Here is a 20327-nt window from a genome sequence, read left to right as displayed (position 1 = left end):
CCAACTACGTTGCGCGTGTTAAAGTTGTCTGTGAAGGGCTCCCTGTTTAAACACGGCTGCCAGTCGTGAACTGGGCCCTTCGTCGCACAGCATTATGATTTTTTTATAAGGGAAACAAAATTACAAAACAAAACCCTTGGACATTGATTCGATAGGAACGGCCTACTCGGAATCACTGTCCGAATAGTAATTATGTGGTGGTGTAGGAGCATTTCTGCTTCTCTCCATTCACAGTCCGTCTCGTTTTCACAACGTTGTCATTTCCTCTCATGGTCTCTTCTCAACCTTTCTCCAATCTCGCAGGTTGCTTTGTGGCAATCCGAAGAGTAAGGCAATATACATGGAGCAATGGTTATAAAAGGGGGACACATAGGTATCCAGGCTCTTTAAAGCATAAATAGGGATCACTTCACTGACATGTGAGCAAGCCAGGGTACAACTGTGAGACGCGCAGCACTCGCCGGCTACAACGCAACAATAATAATTTCCAGAACGTGCTGTTACGTTGTCATTCATTTTACCCACTGTCTTTCTTTCATTCATATGTTATGTAGGCACGTACCTTTTATCTTCGGCAATCTCATTCTCTAACCAGGCCTCAGGACCTAACCAGCGTAACACTGTCCACCACCCCTTTCGTTATTCCGGCACATTGTTGACATCCGTGAGTAACAACAACGTAGTAAACTGGAAGGTGGTCTACGCATGCGTGGAATTCGCGGACAAACAAAGATCAAGATCCAAATGAAGATTATATATAATGATTAGTTAATTTAAAGCACAACAATTTGTTTAGTTTGAATGTCTGTGTTTTGAGGTGTGACTGGAATACTACAGTCTTCAGTAGTATAAGCCTGGAGGAGATTCTTAATGCAATGCCTATATTTTAGCTGTCTCTCTACTGCCATCTAGTGCTTCTTCTTCTAATTCATTCGCGGACAAACAAAAGATCAAGATCCAAATGAAAATTATATATAAAGATATACAGTGTGTGTGTGTATATATTTTTTTCATTATTATGGCTTTCTCCTGAATGCATTAGCCAGTCATTAAAGTTCTAACAATGATTTTATCCATCCATCCATCCATTTTCCAACCCGCTGAATCTGAATAACAGGGTCACGGGGGTCTGCTAGAGCCAATCCCAGCCAACACCGGGCACAAGGCAGGAACCAATCCTTGGCAGGGTGCCAGCCCACCACAGACAATGATTTTATTTTATGATTAAAGTTTGCACATTTACAGTACATGATCGCATATGCTACATTTTTCACACTATTATTTCTTTTATTTTCACTGAGCAGCACAAGCCTTTAACGTGCCTAAGGCATTCCGGTGCTCTTGGTGTGTGTTGTTGCCCTGAGCTTGAAGTGGAAATGGAATATAGTGGCACGTTGCACTCTGACCTTGAAGGGGGCGTCCCGGTTCTCCACAGTACTGCATGTACTGCTCCAGAGATCTTCAAAGTATCTGTAAATAAACCTGCCCAACGATCCTAAGGACAAACTGGCCATCCTTGAATCCCATTTGAGTATGGAGGCATTTTATACTGGATCATGAGGAGAAGCTGACAGAATAGGAAATACTGCGTGTATCCAAGGCTGCCACTTCATCCTCTACTCCTCTCTCCCTCCCGCCTGCGCTCACAGCCACAGCACCTGCCGCGAGGCTTTCAAGTGCTCTTGCTAACCATGTCTCACTTGAAGTTGGCTGAATATTCATCTTTCCACTTTCACTGGGTGGCAGCCTTCATCTGCATAAAGAGGCAAAGCCCAAATCTCTGCACGGTTCCTTCACAGCACTTTGTGTGTTACCAGAACCTACTCACCTCAGAATTATTATTGACAAATATAAAAAGCACAGGTCGGGTAATTTTCATGTCACCAGTTATAATCAAATCAGTCTGTTTTTTAGATTTTGGGATATTTCACTTTTCTATTGAAGTTTTTACCCCTAAAGATTGTATTGTCTTTTCTTAGAGGGTACCAAACTGCCATAGAAGTACAATCCTGCCAAATGTCAGCTTTTTAACTAAATGCGAATAAGTGTTTGTGTTGCTTAGCGAGTGAGTCAGCTTTGCATTTTATACACACATATAGCATAAATAAAATTTTTATATATATATATATATATATATATATATATATTACACACACACACATACACATTCAGTGAGCAGTCCTTCATCATGTGCACATCGCAGCAATTAAAGTTGTCGATTTGCTGCTATCACTCACTAATAAACCTCACCCACAAAAAGAATAAAGCCCCCCAACTCATTCATACAGAACTGATGGACACAGATATAATGGACGGATGACAAACTACTTGTGTGAGTTAATTACTTATGCAATTGTGCCCTTGTAATGAGGAAAAAATATGTTTAGAATTTGTCGTAATCACCACAAATTTGAGCAAAAGTCAGCATACCCTTCTAGGAATTTACTGAAAGGACGTCTGAAACGAGAACAGTAGATCACAATGAGAACCATGACATGGCTTATTCTGATCTGAAGCAGAACACAGCAGACTTGTGGGGCCACTTGACTGATAATAATCTGTATTAAAAATGATGATTTGCCCTTACCTGCTCCATGTCGTTTTCCACTCCTTCCTGTTCTTGAAGCGCTGCCTCCAGTGTGGCAGCATTAATACGAAAATCTCTTGATGTGCTGAGTTTCATGTACTGCATCAGATTTACCTGAGAAATGATGAAGTATGTCAGACCAGACCTTTTAGACAGAGGTTATAAAAATAAAAAATAAAAAGCCTTTCAAGTCTCTAATTTCTACATGGCTATGGATATTAAACTATGGGCAGAGTGAAGATGGTGAATGTTGCATTACAAATAATTACAAATCTCCAAGGACTGGTACGAGTGCTCATGAAAATCACAGCAAGGCAGCATTCTCTCTCAATGGTGCCTGACACTAATTTCTTTCTTCAGATATTCCTCTACTAAAGTATTTTTCTTAATTATCCCACACCTTTGATATTTTTCTTATGAAATTCCACTTGACTTTGATCTGTTAAGAGGCCCACCTGCTCAAACAGTTTGTTTATTTAACATTTTGCCTTAACCTGTGGCAGTGCTGTACCACCGTGTGGTGCTTGCTGTGCCGTTTTCATTGCTGTTTTAGGTTACGGTAGCTCACTACCCTTACAAGGACAGCTCACTCAGCCTCCCTACAATGTAGATTGTACAACTGAAGTCAGGCTTGCTGTTTTTTTTTTTTAGGATCCCCTGCAGCTGGCACTGATGCTGCTCATTTTAACGACAGACTGCCACTTCCCTCTGTTGGGGACTCATCACTGATGTCATCCTCAGTCAGGCCATTTCATTGCCCTCAGCATGTGACACGTCTTACATTTAAAAGCTTGATTCCATCTGAACTCTCTCCTCAGCCATTCTCAAGACGATTTTCCAGAAGGGGTTGATTTAACAATATTCTGGCAAAAACTCGCGTGTTTGGGACAATGTGAGCATACAACCGATACTGGATACTTTGATTATTTAAATGGATGCCCTGATAGTTTGCCAATTGTTCTGTGTTGGTCCTTACTGACAAATACCATGTGAGGAACTTTGTTATCCTCATTCCTTATAAAAAGGAATTATTATTAATTATTATTTGGCCATGTTTTAGAAATCCGTCATTGTGTGTAAGATTTATATACCGTATATACTCGAGTATAAGCCGACCCGAATACAGTAATCCCTCGCTATATCGCGCTTCGCCTTTCGCGGCTTCACGCCATCGCGGATTTTATATGTAAGCATATTTAAATATATATCACGGATTTTTCGCTGCTTCGCGGGTTTCTGCGGACAATGGGTCTTTTAATTTCTGGTACATGCTTTCTCAGTTGGTTTGCCCAGTTCATTTCATACAAGGGACGCTATTGGCAGATGGCTGAGAAGCTACCCAGCTTACTTTTCTCTGTCTCTTGCGCTGACTTTCTCTGATCCTGACGTAGGGGGATTGAGCAGGGGGGCTGTTCGCACACCTAGACAATACGGACGCTCGTCTAAAAATGCTGAAAGATTATCTTCACGTTGCTATCTTTTGTGCAGCTGCAGCTGCTTCCTGAAACGACATGCTGCACGGTGCTTCGCATACTTAAAAGCACGAAGGGCACGTATTGATTTTTTTATCTGTCTCTCTCTCTGCTCCTGACGGAGGGGGTGTGAGCTGCCGCCTTCAACAGCTTTGTGCCGCGGTGCTTTGCATACTTAACAGCCAAACAGCCCTATTGATTTGTTTGCTCCTTTGAAGAGGAAGATATGTTTGCATTCTTTTAATTGTGAGACTGAACTGTCATCTCTGTCTTGTCATGGAGCACAGTTAAACTTTTAAAAAAGAGACAAATGTTTGTTTGCAGTGTTTGAATAACGTTCCTGTCTCTCTACAACCTCCTGTGTTTCTGCGCAAATCTGTGACCCAAGCATGACAATATAAAAATAACCATATAAACATATGGTTTCTACTTCGCGGATTTTCTTATTTCGCGGGTGGCTCTGGAACGCAACCCCCGCGATGGAGGAGGGATTACTGTATAAGCTGAGGTACCTAATTTTACCTAAAAAAACTGGAAAAACTTATTGACTGGAGTAAAAGCCTAGGGTGGGAAATGCAGCAGCTGTGTGTCTGTCTCTCGTGTGTGTGTGTGTGTGTGTGTGTGTGTGTCTCACTCTCGCTCGCTCGCTGCACAGGGAATGCCAAGGGAGAGACTGAACACGTGTGGAAATCATCGGCGTGCACAAACCGAAAGGGAAACTGGCTTGTTCGTATACCGGGGGGATGGGCTCAGCGGGACCTGACTCGAATATAAGCTGAGGGTGACATTTTTCAGCACATTTTGGGTACTGAAAAACTCTGCTTATATTCGAGTATATACGGTTATATTATTGAATCATTCACCGTGTATGTCAATATGCACACAGCATTTAGATAATCTTTAAGGCTGCAATTCTCAAAGTTACTTCTGGGGACCCCATGTGGCTGCAGATTTTTTTCCAACCAGTTTCACAATCGGTGAGTCATTTTGCCTCTAACTAATCTTTTTAATTAGTTTGTCATTTTTTCTTGACTCCTATTCTGAATTCAGAAAGCACAGCAGTGGGATGTTTATATTTATAAGACAGATTTATATTTTTGTTACACTTGTCCCCTATGCAGTTTGCTCCCTTAGTTGTACCCTAATAATGACAACTAACAACAAGCAGATTACACACCCCAGCAAACACTGAATGCTGAAAGGCGGCGACAGCTTCAGTGTCAGCCCCGTAATATGCTCATTAGTGAAAATAAGCAGAACACCTGGAAAAGCAGAATGATGAAAATCTTTTATATGAAAAAACAAACAAAATAGTCAGTCATCCAACCCGCTATATCCTAACACGGGGTCATGGGGGTCTGCTGGAGCCAATCCCAGCCAACACATGGCCAAGGCAGGAAACAAACCCCGGGCAGGATGCCAGCCCACCGCAGGGCACACACCCCCACCCACCAAGCATACACTAGGGACAATTTAGGATTGCCAATGCACCTAACAGACAAACAAGTTACACAATTTATGCATGCCATAACTTCTGGGTGTGCTCAGGGGCCCGGTTTACTAATCTGAAATTCTTAACTTTAATTTTTTTTCCGTAGGTCAATAGCTCAATAGTTTAGACCGCAGATTCTAATTCAAGTGAAGTCAATATGGCATCAGCTGATGTTCTGTTGTTAGTTTGTTGGTTGTACAGGGTCAATAACTGACTATAGTTTAAAGCATTTTTGAAAGAAGTATGTGGGGCAAGCAAAAACTGACATTTAGAGATATCTCAAAATACATTTTAAAATATCTGAAATGCATTTTATCATATCTCAAATCAATTTCAAGATATCTTGAAATGATATGCTGAACATTTTTAGATATCCGATATGCATTTCAAGCTCTCCCAAATGCAATTTGAAATATCTTGAAAGAAGTTCCTGTGCATTTTGAGATCTCAAAAACATTTCCTGTAAGATTTTTTGTTCTTTCAATGGGACTTCCTATCTATTGTAAGATATCTCGAAATGTACTGGAGACATCTTGAAATGCACAGGAAGTGATTCTGAGATATCTCAAAATGTGCAGGAACTTATATTAAGATATCGGAAAATGCATTTCAAATATCTCAAAATGAATATGACATCCTAAAATGAGCAGGAAGTTATTTTAAGATATCTCAAAATATACCCTAGGTTCTTGTCTATAAGCCGGACTCATGTATAAGCCGGAGACCAAAAATCATACGAATTTTTAAAATAAAATTGTATCATAGATAAGCCGGACTCATGGATAAGCCGAACGTACTATATAACCTATAACTAATAGAAGGGAGGGAGGTCAGTGGTCTCACTCGCCGGCAGGCATCAGCTGATCAGACACCAGCCGATGCCGCGCGAGCGGATCTGCTGCCAGTTGAGTGCCTTCGCGCAGCCGATGCATCTACAGCAAGGTTCGCATGGGATAAATACACATACATTGATCCGTTGAGAGCCGATATGGCTACTGGAGTTTACAAGACGGCATGGCTTGCTTTTGGACACGACAGATCACCAGCTGCTGTACTTCAGGCTGTTCTCTGATGCTGCTTTTCAGCTACTGTCAGACGAGACAAACAGGTAGGCAGAGATTTTTTTTGAATCGCGGGCTGCGTTTGCATCGCATTCTCGTTATTCAAAGTGGAAACCCACAACGAAAGAGGAGATGAAGCGCGCTGTGGCATTACAAATAGAGATGGGACAGAACTGGTGATATAACTTCAGGGAGCATTGGTCCAAACGTGTTTTGCCCCTGGTGGCTTAGGTACGTGCTGCTGCAAAGTTTTATTCACTTCTGTAATAAACAGAAGCAAATCCCATGGGGTGAGCCCTAAACCCCCCACCCCCCCCCCCCCCCCCCACCCCCCCCCCCCCCCCCACCCCCCCCCCCCCACCCCCCCCCCCCCCCCCCCCCCCCCCCCCCCCCCCCCCCAAAGCTATAATGCCATACATAAAGTTCCAGAAGATGAAAAGAGGTGACAATACGGTTTTCATGCAGGCAGAAAACTTGGTGGCAGTGGCATGGCACGATGGCAAATGGGTGACTTGTCTCTCTACAGTACACACTAACAATATATGTTAGAAAATGCAGCAACAGACAATTGAAAAATAGGCATCAAAACAACACAGAGAATTCAGGCTCATACAACATGCAAGACAGTAACATTTGTCAAAAGTAAATATTTTTTGTTGATTTGATATGTTAAACAATTGCTTTGTGTTCTTTTTTAAAAAATGTTAGTTTTTGGAAAAATATTCAGCCCTGGGAGAAAAGAAACAAAAAAAAAAACGGGGGGAGAGAGTATGAGATATTGGCGTCTCTCTCACTCCCCGCATGGCGCGGTTGGAGCAGCCGGAGCACGTTCTTTCTGCTCTGGGCGTCGCCGAGTCAACACGCGCGCGTAGCGGTCATTTAAATTGTGATTTTATATGTAAGCATATTTAAATATATATCGCGGATTTTTTGCTGGTTCGCGGATTTCTGCGGACAATGGGTCTTTTAATTTCTGGTACATGCTTCCTCAGTTGGTTTGCCCCGTTGATTTCATAAAAGGGACGCTATTGGCAGATGGCTGAGAAGCTAGATTGCTTACTTTTCTCTCTCTCTTGCGCTGACTATCTATGATCCTGACGTATGGGGATTAAGCAGGGGGGCTGTTCGCACACCTAGATGATACGGACGCTCGTCTAAAAATGCTGAAAAATTATCTTTTGTAAAGCTGATTCCTGAAACGACATGCTGCACAGTGCTTCACATACTTAAAAGCTCGAAGGGCACGTATTGATTTTTGACTGAAAAACAAACTCTCTCTCTCTCTCTCTCGGAGGGGGTGTGAGCTGCCGCCTTCAACAGCTTTGTGCCGCGGTGCTTCGCATACTTAAAAGCCAAACAGCACCATTGATTTGTTTGCTAGAGATTGTTTTCTCTATCTATGTGACATTCTGTGCTCCTGACACACACACTCCTTGAAGAGGAAGATATGTTTGCACTCTTAATTGTGAGACAGAACTGTCATCTCTGTCTTGTCATGGAGCACAGTTTAAACTTTTGAAAAAGAGACAAATGTTTGTTTGCAGTGTTTGAATAACGTTCCTGTCTCTCTACAACCTCCTGTGTTTCTGCACAAATCTGTGACCCAAGCATGACAATATAAAAATAACCATATAAACATATGGTTTCTACTTCGCGGATTTTCTTATTTCGCAGGTGGCTCTGGAACGCAACCCCCACGATGGAGGAGGGATTACTGTATAAGCCGGACTTATGTATAAGCCGATATTCTATTTTTTCATTTTCACAACTTTTTTCCTTAGATAAGCTGCGGCTTATAGACAAGAACTTAGGGTAATTAAGAAATCTTAAAAAGCATTTAAGATATCTTGAAACTCACTGTTGTATGAGATATCTAAAATACATTTTTAGATATCTCAAATTCATTTCATAACCTCTTACAATGGGTCTCTACTCCAATGAGGTACCTTAGAATGCATTTCAAGATATCTCAATAGCATTTTCAGATATTTACAACAGAATTTAAAATATCTGAACTACACTCCTATATATATCTCAATCACTTCCTGCTCATTTTCAGCTTATTAAAACAGGACGTCCACTGATATAACAGGCAATTTTACAGGAAGTGATTTTGAGACATATAGGAGTGTATTTCAGATATTTTAAATTCTGTTGTAAATATCTGAAAATGCTATTGAGATATCTTAAAATGCATGCAATGTCAATTTAAGATATCTAAAAATAAGAGAGCTTGAAATGCATCGGAGATTTCTCAAAATGAATAGCGGATATCTTAAAATGTAAAGGAAATTATTTTCAGATATCTCCAAATGCATTTTAGATATCTTAAAAAGAAAATTGCATTTTAAGATATCTGAAATGCTTTCTGAGATATCTAAGTATTCATTCGGCTTGCCACAGAAGTACCCGATGGAGCTTTAAAATCTTGAAGTGTCAAGGTAAAGTTTTTATTTATTTATTTTTTTTATTTAACTTTACTGCTAACTTATCTGAAGCATCAGGAGCTGTGAGCTTGTGCCTCTTGCCATATGACTAACCTGTGATGGAAATCCATTCTGCCGCCTCAAGTGGAGAACATGTGAAATATCCAAAGTTGAAGTGACCTCCCTCAAGGTAACAGCAAACTAATCAGTAACTGAAGTTGCACAGAATGTTTCTCTATTTTAAGACAGACAGGTTTGCAAAACTGCCTTCTCAACAGGAGATTTTGATCTGTCAAAAATGTATACAGGACATGCTATTTAAGATGGAAATTGAACTGTTCTGACTAATTTCCTTACAGAATAAAGTGTCCCAAATTTCAACAAAACTGGTTCACTGAGAGTCAAGTTGTGTTGTGTGGAAAAAAAACAGGCAAATAGACAGACAAGACGACAAATACTGTAATGAACTGATGTATCTGTGCAACAACGTCTATCCTAAAACTGCAAAGTTTAAAACAAACATTCATTCATAGATGCTAGACAAGCACGAATACCAGCTACATGCTGTCATCAAATTATTTACAGTACTTCACAATGGCAAACACTTAAAGATGCTTTGAGCGAACTCGTCACTTTGTAGTCCGTCTGCAGAAAACTGAATATGCGAGAGGAGCAACTCTGTAACTGTGACATTTCAGAACACCTAGCAATTGGACTCTATTGGCAGGCTTTCTTTATTTTTGTATTTTTTTTTTACAGAAAGACAGAATCCAAGTCTCATAAGTTAATAAAAAAGTTGCCATTTAGATGCAGTGCAAAAAGGGACAGGTAGCTTTCTATTAAACCCACAAGCCTAACAACTAGCTTATGTTGATGGTGACACCAAAGTAGCCCCTTATACACCACAAAATTAAATTTAAACTGACTGGCCTAATATAACCACAAAGTTCAATGAAATGAAAGTATGATGACTTTCTGAAAACATTTACCCATGATTCCTTCAATAACATATGCAAATGACACAATTACACCATCCAATCAATCAATCATGTCATAATGAGGCTTTCCAACTGAAAACTGACTATGGAGAATTTTCAGTGTGCCAGGAGTGAATGTGAAGATTAGAATCAGTCTTGATGATGAACAAAGATGCTTATACTTTTAATTCAATCAGAAATGCATTCAAAGCCGAGTTGCAGTCCTGCTGCCACGTTAATTATTGCACCTTTGTTGCCTATGCTACGTCGGTCTGATGATGATTATTATTGCTGGATTATCATTTATGTTGTAGCCTGTAATTTTTACTCCTACAAGTTTATGATTAGTTGGCAAATATAGCATTGGCCATGTCTATCGGTACCTTTAATGACAAGGTATCTGTGCAATAAGATACAGCCGAGTCAGACAATGCACTTTATTTCAGTTCAATACAACCACAGTCAGAACAGAGTAGGGATGTCACAAGATCTAATACCCCAGTACCAATTTGATACAAAATGCTGAAAACGTCATAGCACTAGGTTACTGTAATTGGTAGGTGGGTAGGTAGGTAGGTAGGTAGATAGATACTTTATAGTACCATATGAAAGTCTGATGCCCTGATGAAGGACTGCAAGTACTTCAGAAAGCACAATGATGTGAGATAAAAGCATGTATAAAAACTACACACGAAAATGGCTCACGTTGTTACAGCACCACATTAACACATCTCAAAAAGAAAAACAGCAGAGGTCATGTCTGGAAATTATTATACAGGAGTACTTGTGTTGTTATAAAGGAATGCTGGGTGCATTCCTGGAGTCCTCACCGAAAAAATAAATAAATCGCTGTCCCTTCGACGGTGTGAATCTTAGCAGCACAAAGCCCACTACAAAATGACCGGCAATAGGTTAAGAATTTGAACTGATAAACAAGTATGATAATGAAATAACTCTACAAATGCATTTTTAATGATATTAAAGTTTAATTAACTTACTGCATATAAATCTCTCATAGGAAATGGCACTCTAAACATGTAAACGTCATAAAGATGTCACTATCATGTGGCCCCATCAATCTCAGACCACTCTGACCCCTAACGAATTACACAGGAGATTTGAGATGAATGGGCAGGGCAGTGCAGTGACAGGCTGATCTTCAGTTTAGTGGCTATTGCAGGATTATGGGCTTCGTCTGGGGTTGGGAAAATGTGGAAGGTATGAAGCTTATTTCCATAGGAAGGTAATTCACATTTAAAAAAACACTTATTTTTAAAAAATACATCCCCTCCCCATGTTAGATTTGTCCCCAGTATTTTCCCTATGAAACTCTTTCCCAGTCTCTTCTTGCCTTGGTCCTTTTTTCCCCTAAAAAATGGGGGGATTTTCTCTGACCCCATAACTCTGATAGCTTTTTCAAAGAAGGTATGTGTATCTGGGGGTGATATGATAAATTACGTTGATAATATAAACATGTTTTGCATATACATTTTTTTAGCATTACCATAACATGACCGCATTTATATTTCATGAGCTTTAAATTGGACAGTGGTACTAAAATATAATAGATGAATGGAAATACTTTTCTAAAAGGATAGAAGATAAATTCTTAGTGTATAAAGCAAAATTTCACCAAGATGCATAAAAAAGTATTTTTCAAATCCTACCTTAGACTTTTTGGATAAATGAATGAGAAATTTTTCATATTGTTCAATACTGAAGATTAAGTTGGGAATAGCTCGAGTCTCCCGCAGCATTTTGGCCTGAGAAATGAATAGAAAACTAATTACTTAACGCAATCATGTTCAATTTAAAGGCTAATCCATGAAAATAGCTCACCTACAAAGCAAGTGAACCCTTAATTTTTAAAATTAAAAAAGGTTTATCTTAGATTTTTGAGAACATTTGGAAATGAGTAGCAAATTATTAAAGAAAGTGCCATATATAGAAATAAAGGAAGAAATTTGGTCTTACCAAAGACACATCGCAACACATCATAGTATTGTATGCCTGAGTGAAAACCGAAATTCTCTACTCAAAAAAAAGTGAACTCAAGGACTTGCATGCAATTGTTGAATTCAGGAAGTACCCAGAAGCTCTTTAGGCTTGGATATATAATGTTAAGGTGTGTGAATATTTAAAGTACTGTACTGAAACAGATGATGTGGCTTCATCTTTCTTCTTCTTCTTCTTTTTTTCTCCTCCTCCAGTCAAACTGTCACTCTTGGTGTTTGCAAAAAAAAAAAGCCAAAAACAATGAATATAACAACTATAAAGACCACAATCTGAGGAGTATGATACCGCATAAAGTAACTAGGAGTGACTGCAACAAAAGGGAGAGAAAATGTACTTTTGAAATTGTCATCAATTATTTAATACTCCTAAAATCACAATAATTACCTGCACGTATGTAATGAAGTTGTAGCACTGGGGAGTTAAGTGTGATCCAGAAAGTTTAACCTTAATTAAATAAAAATAGTTAACCATTCAAAACCAGAAATTAAAAAAAGTTATTAGTTGTAACATAAAAGCATTCCCATCCATATCTAAATCAAGAAAGAGAATTTGGATAAGAAACATGAATAGATAAATAAATACAGGGATTACTCACCAGCTTCTCAAACCTGCTTGGGAAATGACCAAGTTGATATGTGTAGATATGTATATACTACAAAAGAACAAACAGAAAATTCAACAAGTCAACTTCAAGTCAAGTTGGGGAGCATGCACTGGTACAGTGCGTTGCTCACCCACTACACGTCGAATCAGCTCGGGATCTCGGTTGGCAACCCACCAGGCAGACACGCGGTGCAGTCCTACCCTCCAGAAATTACCCTCTATCTGCCGCAGCCAGGTGTTACATGGGCCTGGTCCAGTGACTTGGGTCCCCAGCAATGAGGATCTTATGAACTGGATTACCCTCGGGGAAACGCGCCACATGGCCGTAGTGCCGTAACTGACGCTCCCTCACAATGCAGGTAATGTGCCTCATTTGGGACTCCATGAGCAACTGCTCATTTGACACAAAGTCGAACCAACGGTACCCAAAGATTTTCCAGAAAGACACAGTACCAAAGGAGTCCAGTCTTTGTCTCGGTCACTAGATAGCGTCCATGTCTCACAACCATATAGCAAGATAGGAAGCACCAGGACTCTAAAGACTTGGACTTTCCTCCTTTTGCAGATTTATTGGGAGCGCCACACACCCCATTCCAGAGACCTCATGACCCTCCATGCTCTCCCAATCCACCTACTGACTTCACAGGAAGAGTCACCAGAGACATGAATGTCACTGCCAAGGTAAGTAAACCTCTCGACAAGGTCGACACTCTCTCCGTAAACAGACACACTGTTGATGGCTGTGCCCAAGAAGTCATTAAAGGCCTGGATCTTGGTTTTTATCCAAGACACTCGCAAGCCCAGACACTCAGACTCCTAACTCAGTCTCTCGAGCAGTCGATGGTAGACTTCTTAGGCGTAAAACCAGACTGTTCCGGTCGCTGGTAGGTGAGAAAGTGATCACGGATCCTATTGAGGATGACCCTAGCAAGGATCTTACCCGGCACCGAGAGCAGTGTTATCCCCCTATAGTTGCTGCAATCCAGGCGATCACCCTTCCCTTTCCAGATAGGGACGACAAGTGCCGTTTTCCAGTCAGTTGGGATGATGCCAGTCTCCCAACTGGAAGCAAAGATTGCTTGCAATGCCAGGAGGGGACAGCCTTACCATCAGCCTGGAGAAGTTCATCCCAGATACCACAGATCCCTGCAGCCTTTCCCCTCCTCAACTGGTTCATCACCTGTGCAATCTCAGTGAGATTTGGTGGTTCACAGCTAATTGGAGGATCAGTCTCAAGAACCGTAGACCCAGAGATAGCTGATCCTCCAGCTGGGGCTTTAATTCAATAAATTCAAAACAATATAATAAAATGTAGTAACCATTAATAGGCATAACTTTGTTATCAAAATATTTTAGGAAGTAGGGTAAAAACATTATAATGGATATGCAGGGCCTTTAGAAGATATTAAATTTTCCTCTGATACTTCACTAAGCACTGTGCAATTTCTGAACATTTCTGATTTTTGAACATTTCCAAAATTTAAAAAAACATCCCCTCGTGTTCTTATGAAAAAATAAAAGTTAGGCACTCACATATTTAACAAGTGAAGTCAATATAGTATATAGCTTTGAGATTTCTCTCACTAATGTATCCACACAGCTTCCAGGAGGCAATGCCGTCTGCACCAACTCATGCAGTACTGTCAGCAAGGTGCCCAGCTGCAGGCAGATAGCCTTCTCGGTTGCATCAGGCTGCATTTGAGTCTCCATGGCATCCTCTTTTAAAGAAAGAAGAAAAAAATAATTTTCCTCTTTATTTATAGTTTAGAAGAACATCACACGTTACAGTAAGAAAGGAGATTATTTTAATAAGAACTGAAATTAAAGCACTGTTTTACATACATTTTGGCCTAATCATTACGGAGGGCTGCCATAAGGACCACTGCTTATTGCACCATATATATATAATGCCATGTACAACCTGCATGATGTTTAGTGGTTTACTTTTAATGAACTGGTTTATTTAAACTATTTAAATTATTTCTGCAATTGTAAATGATTCCAGGTGTCACATAAAATATATAAAATAATATGTATCATAATATGTATTTAAAATAAAGCCATGAATAAAATAAACCACACTTCTCCTTGTGAATCCTTAACACATACTATTTCATGTCAAGTTAAATCCCGGCTCAGACAGGTTAGGGCTTTCAGAATCTTTTCAGTCACGAAGTCTCATAATAACAAGATGCACTTGAACAACTTAAAAACTAAAATGCATGATTCACAGTTGATACCCTTATTCCTTTACTGTGTAAGCACCTAAGAAGTTCATTGAAGTGTATTCAAAATGAAGGGAAAGTGAAATCCAAGGCACTTTCAATACTAAGCAACAAAAAAAAAAAAAAAAAACCATTAACTTGTCACTCACAATTTTTCATAAAAAGCTCAAAGTTATTTTACACGATTTAGTTTGATTCTAGCTTCTTTGTGATCTGTCAGCCAAAGATTTTAGCATGAGAAAATCCAAAGGGAAATGCGTGTTCCATAACTTTGATATTCAATGCCTTTTAGTAACTATAAAAACAATTATGTAGCAGTACTGTACAGTTTGTCCTGTTCCACATGGAAAGATAATACTCAGTAACCTGCTTAATTGGGTGAATTACTTCTTACTAAACTAAGCCAGAAATACAATCTTTGAGGCTTAAGATAACGTAAACCTAAAATATTTAAAATCCTATAAAAACAAATGATCCTGAGCAACTCAAAAGCCAGAGTACCTGTTACAGTTTTTCTTTGTGAAAGCTGCTCCTTCTGCTTACTGATCAACCAGTCTACTTCATCCAAAATTCTCCCGACTTGTGCCAAAACCAGCAACTGAAAATAACAAAATGTAATAAACTGTACAAAGTTTTACGGTGTAAATACTGAACCAGGCAACTTTTTAATAGTCTCACCAGTCTTATGAAAGTATAAGATATCTGTTAATAAAGTTTTATTTATTCTGTGGAGTAACCGGTCTGTGAAAAAGTCTTTTGAGTAACTGACAGAAAGCAAATCTGCATACACTGATCTAAACACAATCCAGTAAAAGAGACGTGTGAGTTGTAGAATTACAATTTATGATTGCTCCGTTTCAGACATATGCATTTCAGGATAATATGATATAACATTCTCAAACCCACGTAACCCAATTCAGGGCTGCCGGGGGTCAAAACATATTCTTGTAGCACTGGGGCGCAAGGCAGGACAGCTCTTTACAAGGCACCAATCTCCACAGACTGCTCCACTGACAGACTGAGGAGATCGTTCCTCCCCCAAACTATGCGACTCTTCAATTCCACCTGGGGGGGGAGGTAAACGTTAACATTATTCAAAGTTATTGTCTATTTTTACCAGCATTTTTATTACTCTTTAATTTAATATTGTTTTTTATCAGTATGCTGCTGCTGGAGTATGTGAATTTCCCCTTGGGATTAATAAAGTATCTATCTATCTATCTATCTATCTATCTATCTATCCATCCACTGCAGGGCCCAATCATACACAGCCATGGTCAGGCTTTGAACTAATTTATGACATGTTACATGAACAATAAAACTCATTGATGACATATTTACATCATAACTTACAGTGGCAGTAGGGGCTGCAGTTTTGATATTTATTATACCAAAATTAAACTGTTTTTCCACTTCAACATCCTAAATGAAAAGAAAAAAAAAATTAAGGAAACTAATGAAAACTAAACAGGCAGGATATAAAGTCCTTTAATGGTTATTTGACAATGTCCTTTTGCTGCTATTACATAAAGAATAATGATGACCCCTTGCCTTAAAAAATAAATTAATCACATCTTTACTTCTGTGACCTTTGGCGCAAAAATAAAAAAAACTTGACACTAACATTTTCAAGTTGGAAAAATGTAACGTTATTTTACTAAAGAAATGAAGGACTAAAATAAGCATTTTCCAAAACTGATACGTTTTTTTTTCTATTGTATAGCCAAATGTGAAGTCTAAAATGGAATGAATGAAGTATTAAACAGGAGAACTGCAAAATATAATCTTAGAGATAAATATTTTGTAAATCTTAAGCACTTATAAAAGTTAGTCACCTCCACTTGAATTAATACACAATAAATGCTACATTAAACGATACTTTTAATGCCCTGATGGCTGTGGTTGTTATGACTAAAGATAATACAAGCCTAATACTACATATCAACATTCCAATTTAATTTTACAATGAAATATTTACATATAACAAGATTCTTGAGAATTTTTTAGAATATTAAGTTTTTTACAAACTGAAACATTCATTCACCTCCTAATGATTATTGGCAAATAAATAAACACCAAGCACAGACTATACTGTGCATGACTGACCAGCAGCCGGCCTGACAATAATTATTAAGTAAGGTCACTGTTTTAATATATTATGCCTTCCTAAATGATTTCTCAGTTAAGTATACAAAATAAATATCAAAGATCAAAATCCTCAGCTGTGTTTGTGAATAGTGTTTTCTTATAAATATTCTTCTAGATTCATAGAAACCTTTCTGAAAAATCAGCCAGATGGTGACTTTTAGCCTAGTTTGCATAAAGATTAGTTTATGTTAAGTATCTCCTAGTTGTTTTTGTTTCTATTGCTGCAAGTGCTATAATAGTGATATAATCTCAAATATATGTTTCCATCCCAGAAATGTACAGTTTATTCTGCATTGATTTTTCTAATAGATTAAAAGTCACCTTTTGAATAATCAACTGCAAAAACACCATCACTAAAAATAATTACTCGCAAAAGCATTGTAGATTTTGCATGAAAAAAAGAGAAAAAGGTATCATTGTACACATATGGGCCTTTGTCTTCTTTTGACTGTTAGTGAAACAGAACGAAACTGACATTACAGTAATCCCTCACCTATCGCGGGGGTTACGTTCCAGAGCCCCCCCGCGATAGGTGAAAATCCGCGAAGTAGCGACCTATATTTATTTTATTATTTATACATATTTTAAGGCTTTATAAACCCTTCCCACACTCTTATAAACCTTTCTCACTCTCTTGTTAACCTTTCCCACGCTCTTATAAACACTTCCTATGCTCTTAAACACTTTCTACATTCTTAAACACCGCAGACCAACACTGCACACTGCCTGCACGCAGCGATCAGACGTCAATGTGTCTGCACTCGCTTTGTGAAGGGGGGCAGCTGAACTCACGCTGAGCAGAAATGGACTTTGTGCTGCTTCTGCCAAAATGCCTGCTTGTTGCTCTGCGTGAGGAGTGTGTGTGGGTGTGTGAGAGCTGAACGCACCTTCGCTCAAACTCCCCCTCCCCGGAAGCGCAGTACGCTCCTGCCACTTCACATTGTCAAGGGGTTGGGGAGCTGAATGAACGCTAAGGGGAAGTGGACTTTGTGCTGGCTTTGTGCTGCTTGTCGCTCTGCGTGTCAATAATTTAAAAGCCTGTACATCACCAATTTTCCTGTCTCACTGTCTTGTCTTGCGTGAAGTTAAAATGTTTTATAATAGTGAGATGTTACTCATATCCTTAGCCCGACATCCATATATCATATGTGTTAACAAAGTGTGTTTTATAAGTTTACATGTGTTTAAAGCATGTGGGATGGGTATTTTAAGGCTTAAACTATAAAAATGTTTATTTATATGGTCTTTCTATATCGCGGATTTTCTCCTGTTGCTGATGGGTCTGGAACATAACTTCCGCGATAGGCGGGCAATCACTTGTATTTAAAAACCCGCGAAGTCGTGAATCCGCGAAAAGTGAACCGCGAAGTAGCGAGGGATTACTGTATAGGAATACATTTACTTTTACATAGGCCATTAATTGCTTTAATAGACGAAAACACAAGTGCATAATGATACCAGTGGCAAATAGGCAACATGAACTGAATACTTATTCAAAGTAATGCAATCACAATTGTGAAATAATGCAGTCTTTATTTCAAAATAATGCTGGGACAAAAATAAAATTCTAAACTATAAAACATAGGAATAATAATGATACAAATAGTTCAAAATGCAATTATTGTACCTGATCAATATCCCCAAGCTGGCTATGTATGTTCTGAGCAAACTCCCTCAAGACACTCACGGGGCTCTTATACAGAACATGTAAACTAAACATCAATGACAGCAGCCCTTTGCAAAGTAGAGGATCCTCTGGAAAAAATACAAAATAGCAATAAAGAAAAAACTTGCACCTTGATAGTGTTTACGAGTCACATTGCTGTTATTACATCAGAACTGTTTTTGCAAAACATATATTAGAACTTATATATATATTGTTGCAAGCGGCTGGGGGTAGCACCCAGCCAGGATGCCCGGAAGGACCGGAGGAGGGATTGCGCCTCCTCCAGACCATGAGGGGGCGACCGCCCAGGGGTCTTTGGGGACCATGGGAACTGAGCTTGGAAGCTCAACCCTATAGGGGCCCGTGGTCACCGCCAGGGGGCGCCCCGATGCCTGGAGAGCCCTGGTCCTCAGCACTTCCACCACACCCGGAAGTGCTGGGGGAAGACGACCATGGACACCCGGAGTGCTTCCAGGTGCATGGCCAGTACTTACGCCACACTGGGGAGTGCCGGTGGAGGTTAATCGGGAGGCACCTGGAGCACGTCTGGGTGATTACAAAAGGGGCCGCCTCCCTCCATTCGTTGGCTGGAGTTGGGAGTACAGAGGACAAAGTCTTGGTGGAGAGGAGTGGAGGTGGACCTGAAGAGGCAATGGCATTGGGAGGCCTGGACTTTTGGGGGAGTTTTGGGGTTGTGTGTTGTGTTCACTTGTATATGGTAGCTGTGAATAAACGTGTTGTGGTACTTAATGTCTACCTGTCTGCGTCCGGGCCAGCCTCCACAATATTATTATAATATATATATATATATATATATATATATATATATATATATATATATATATATATATATATAAAAAGATTATGGTGTTCAGGTGTGCAAAATCTGCAATTTTGTGTCTATATCCATCCATCCATTATCCAACCCGCTATATCCTAACTACAGGATGCTTGTTCTCCCCGTGGGTTTGTGTCTATATTTCCATTATATTTTACTCAAGTCAAACAAGATGAATTTAAAATACAGGAGACTAGCATGGGCAATTTTAACATCAAAGCATCCTGTTTTCCTGAATTGTACTAGTAATCAAAGTAGGACTAAATTGGTTTACAGCCTAGGACGGGAAGACATGCCAATGCTTCAAGCTATTTCCGATTACTTTACAACCTGTGAACAGAAGGAGATGCCGTGGGACTAGAAAATTGCCAAACCAGTTTACAGCTTGGGACAGGAAAGTTCTTTTTTTTTTTTTTATATATTTTTATTTTATTAATTTTCATTGTAATCATTGCATACAAATAGATCAATTTATAACCCAACAAAATTGAAGACAAATCAAACCCCACCCCTGAGAAGGAGAGCTTAGCTAAAGGAAAATTGCTTAAGGCTTTTTAATAAGGCAACAATAAACAAAAGAAAGGGAGAAGTAAATATCTATGTAAATAAGAGATGGAGAAGGGAATTAAATGCGGTAATAGTTATTTCTCTTATTCTAAAATAATATTGATTAAATCCTGCCAGGTTTTGAAAAAATTTTGTACAGATCCTCTAACTGAGAATTAGATTTTTTCCAATTTCAAATAATATAAAACATCGGTTTCCCACTGACTTATCAGAGGAGAATTAGGATTCTTCCAATTTAACAAAATAAGT

The 20327-nt window shown here is 39.2% G+C and overlaps 1 protein-coding gene across 2 annotated transcripts in view; it reads right to left on the bottom strand.

Annotated features, from left to right (window-relative positions):
- Nucleotides 1–20327, bottom strand: part of fanci (FA complementation group I) — an 84784-nt gene that overhangs the window by 4086 nt on the left and 60371 nt on the right. For both annotated transcript variants that reach the window (XM_051920836.1, XM_028823751.2), the window contains exons 29-37: nt 18635–18762; nt 16213–16281; nt 15361–15457; nt 14168–14352; nt 12627–12683; nt 12416–12475; nt 12167–12238; nt 11683–11778; nt 2588–2701 (exon numbers count right to left, since the gene is read on the bottom strand). In XM_051920836.1, coding sequence (XP_051776796.1) covers nt 2588–2701; nt 11683–11778; nt 12167–12238; nt 12416–12475; nt 12627–12683; nt 14168–14352; nt 15361–15457; nt 16213–16281; nt 18635–18762 — 878 coding nt within the window. The remainder of the gene's footprint in view (nt 1–2587; nt 2702–11682; nt 11779–12166; nt 12239–12415; nt 12476–12626; nt 12684–14167; nt 14353–15360; nt 15458–16212; nt 16282–18634; nt 18763–20327) is intronic.

This window comes from Erpetoichthys calabaricus, chromosome 17 (assembly GCF_900747795.2).
Source record: "Erpetoichthys calabaricus chromosome 17, fErpCal1.3, whole genome shotgun sequence".
NCBI classification, from domain to species: Eukaryota; Metazoa; Chordata; class Cladistia; order Polypteriformes; family Polypteridae; genus Erpetoichthys; species Erpetoichthys calabaricus.
Note: the sequence above shows the minus strand (reverse complement) of the source record. Positions and strands in the feature narration are given on the sequence as shown.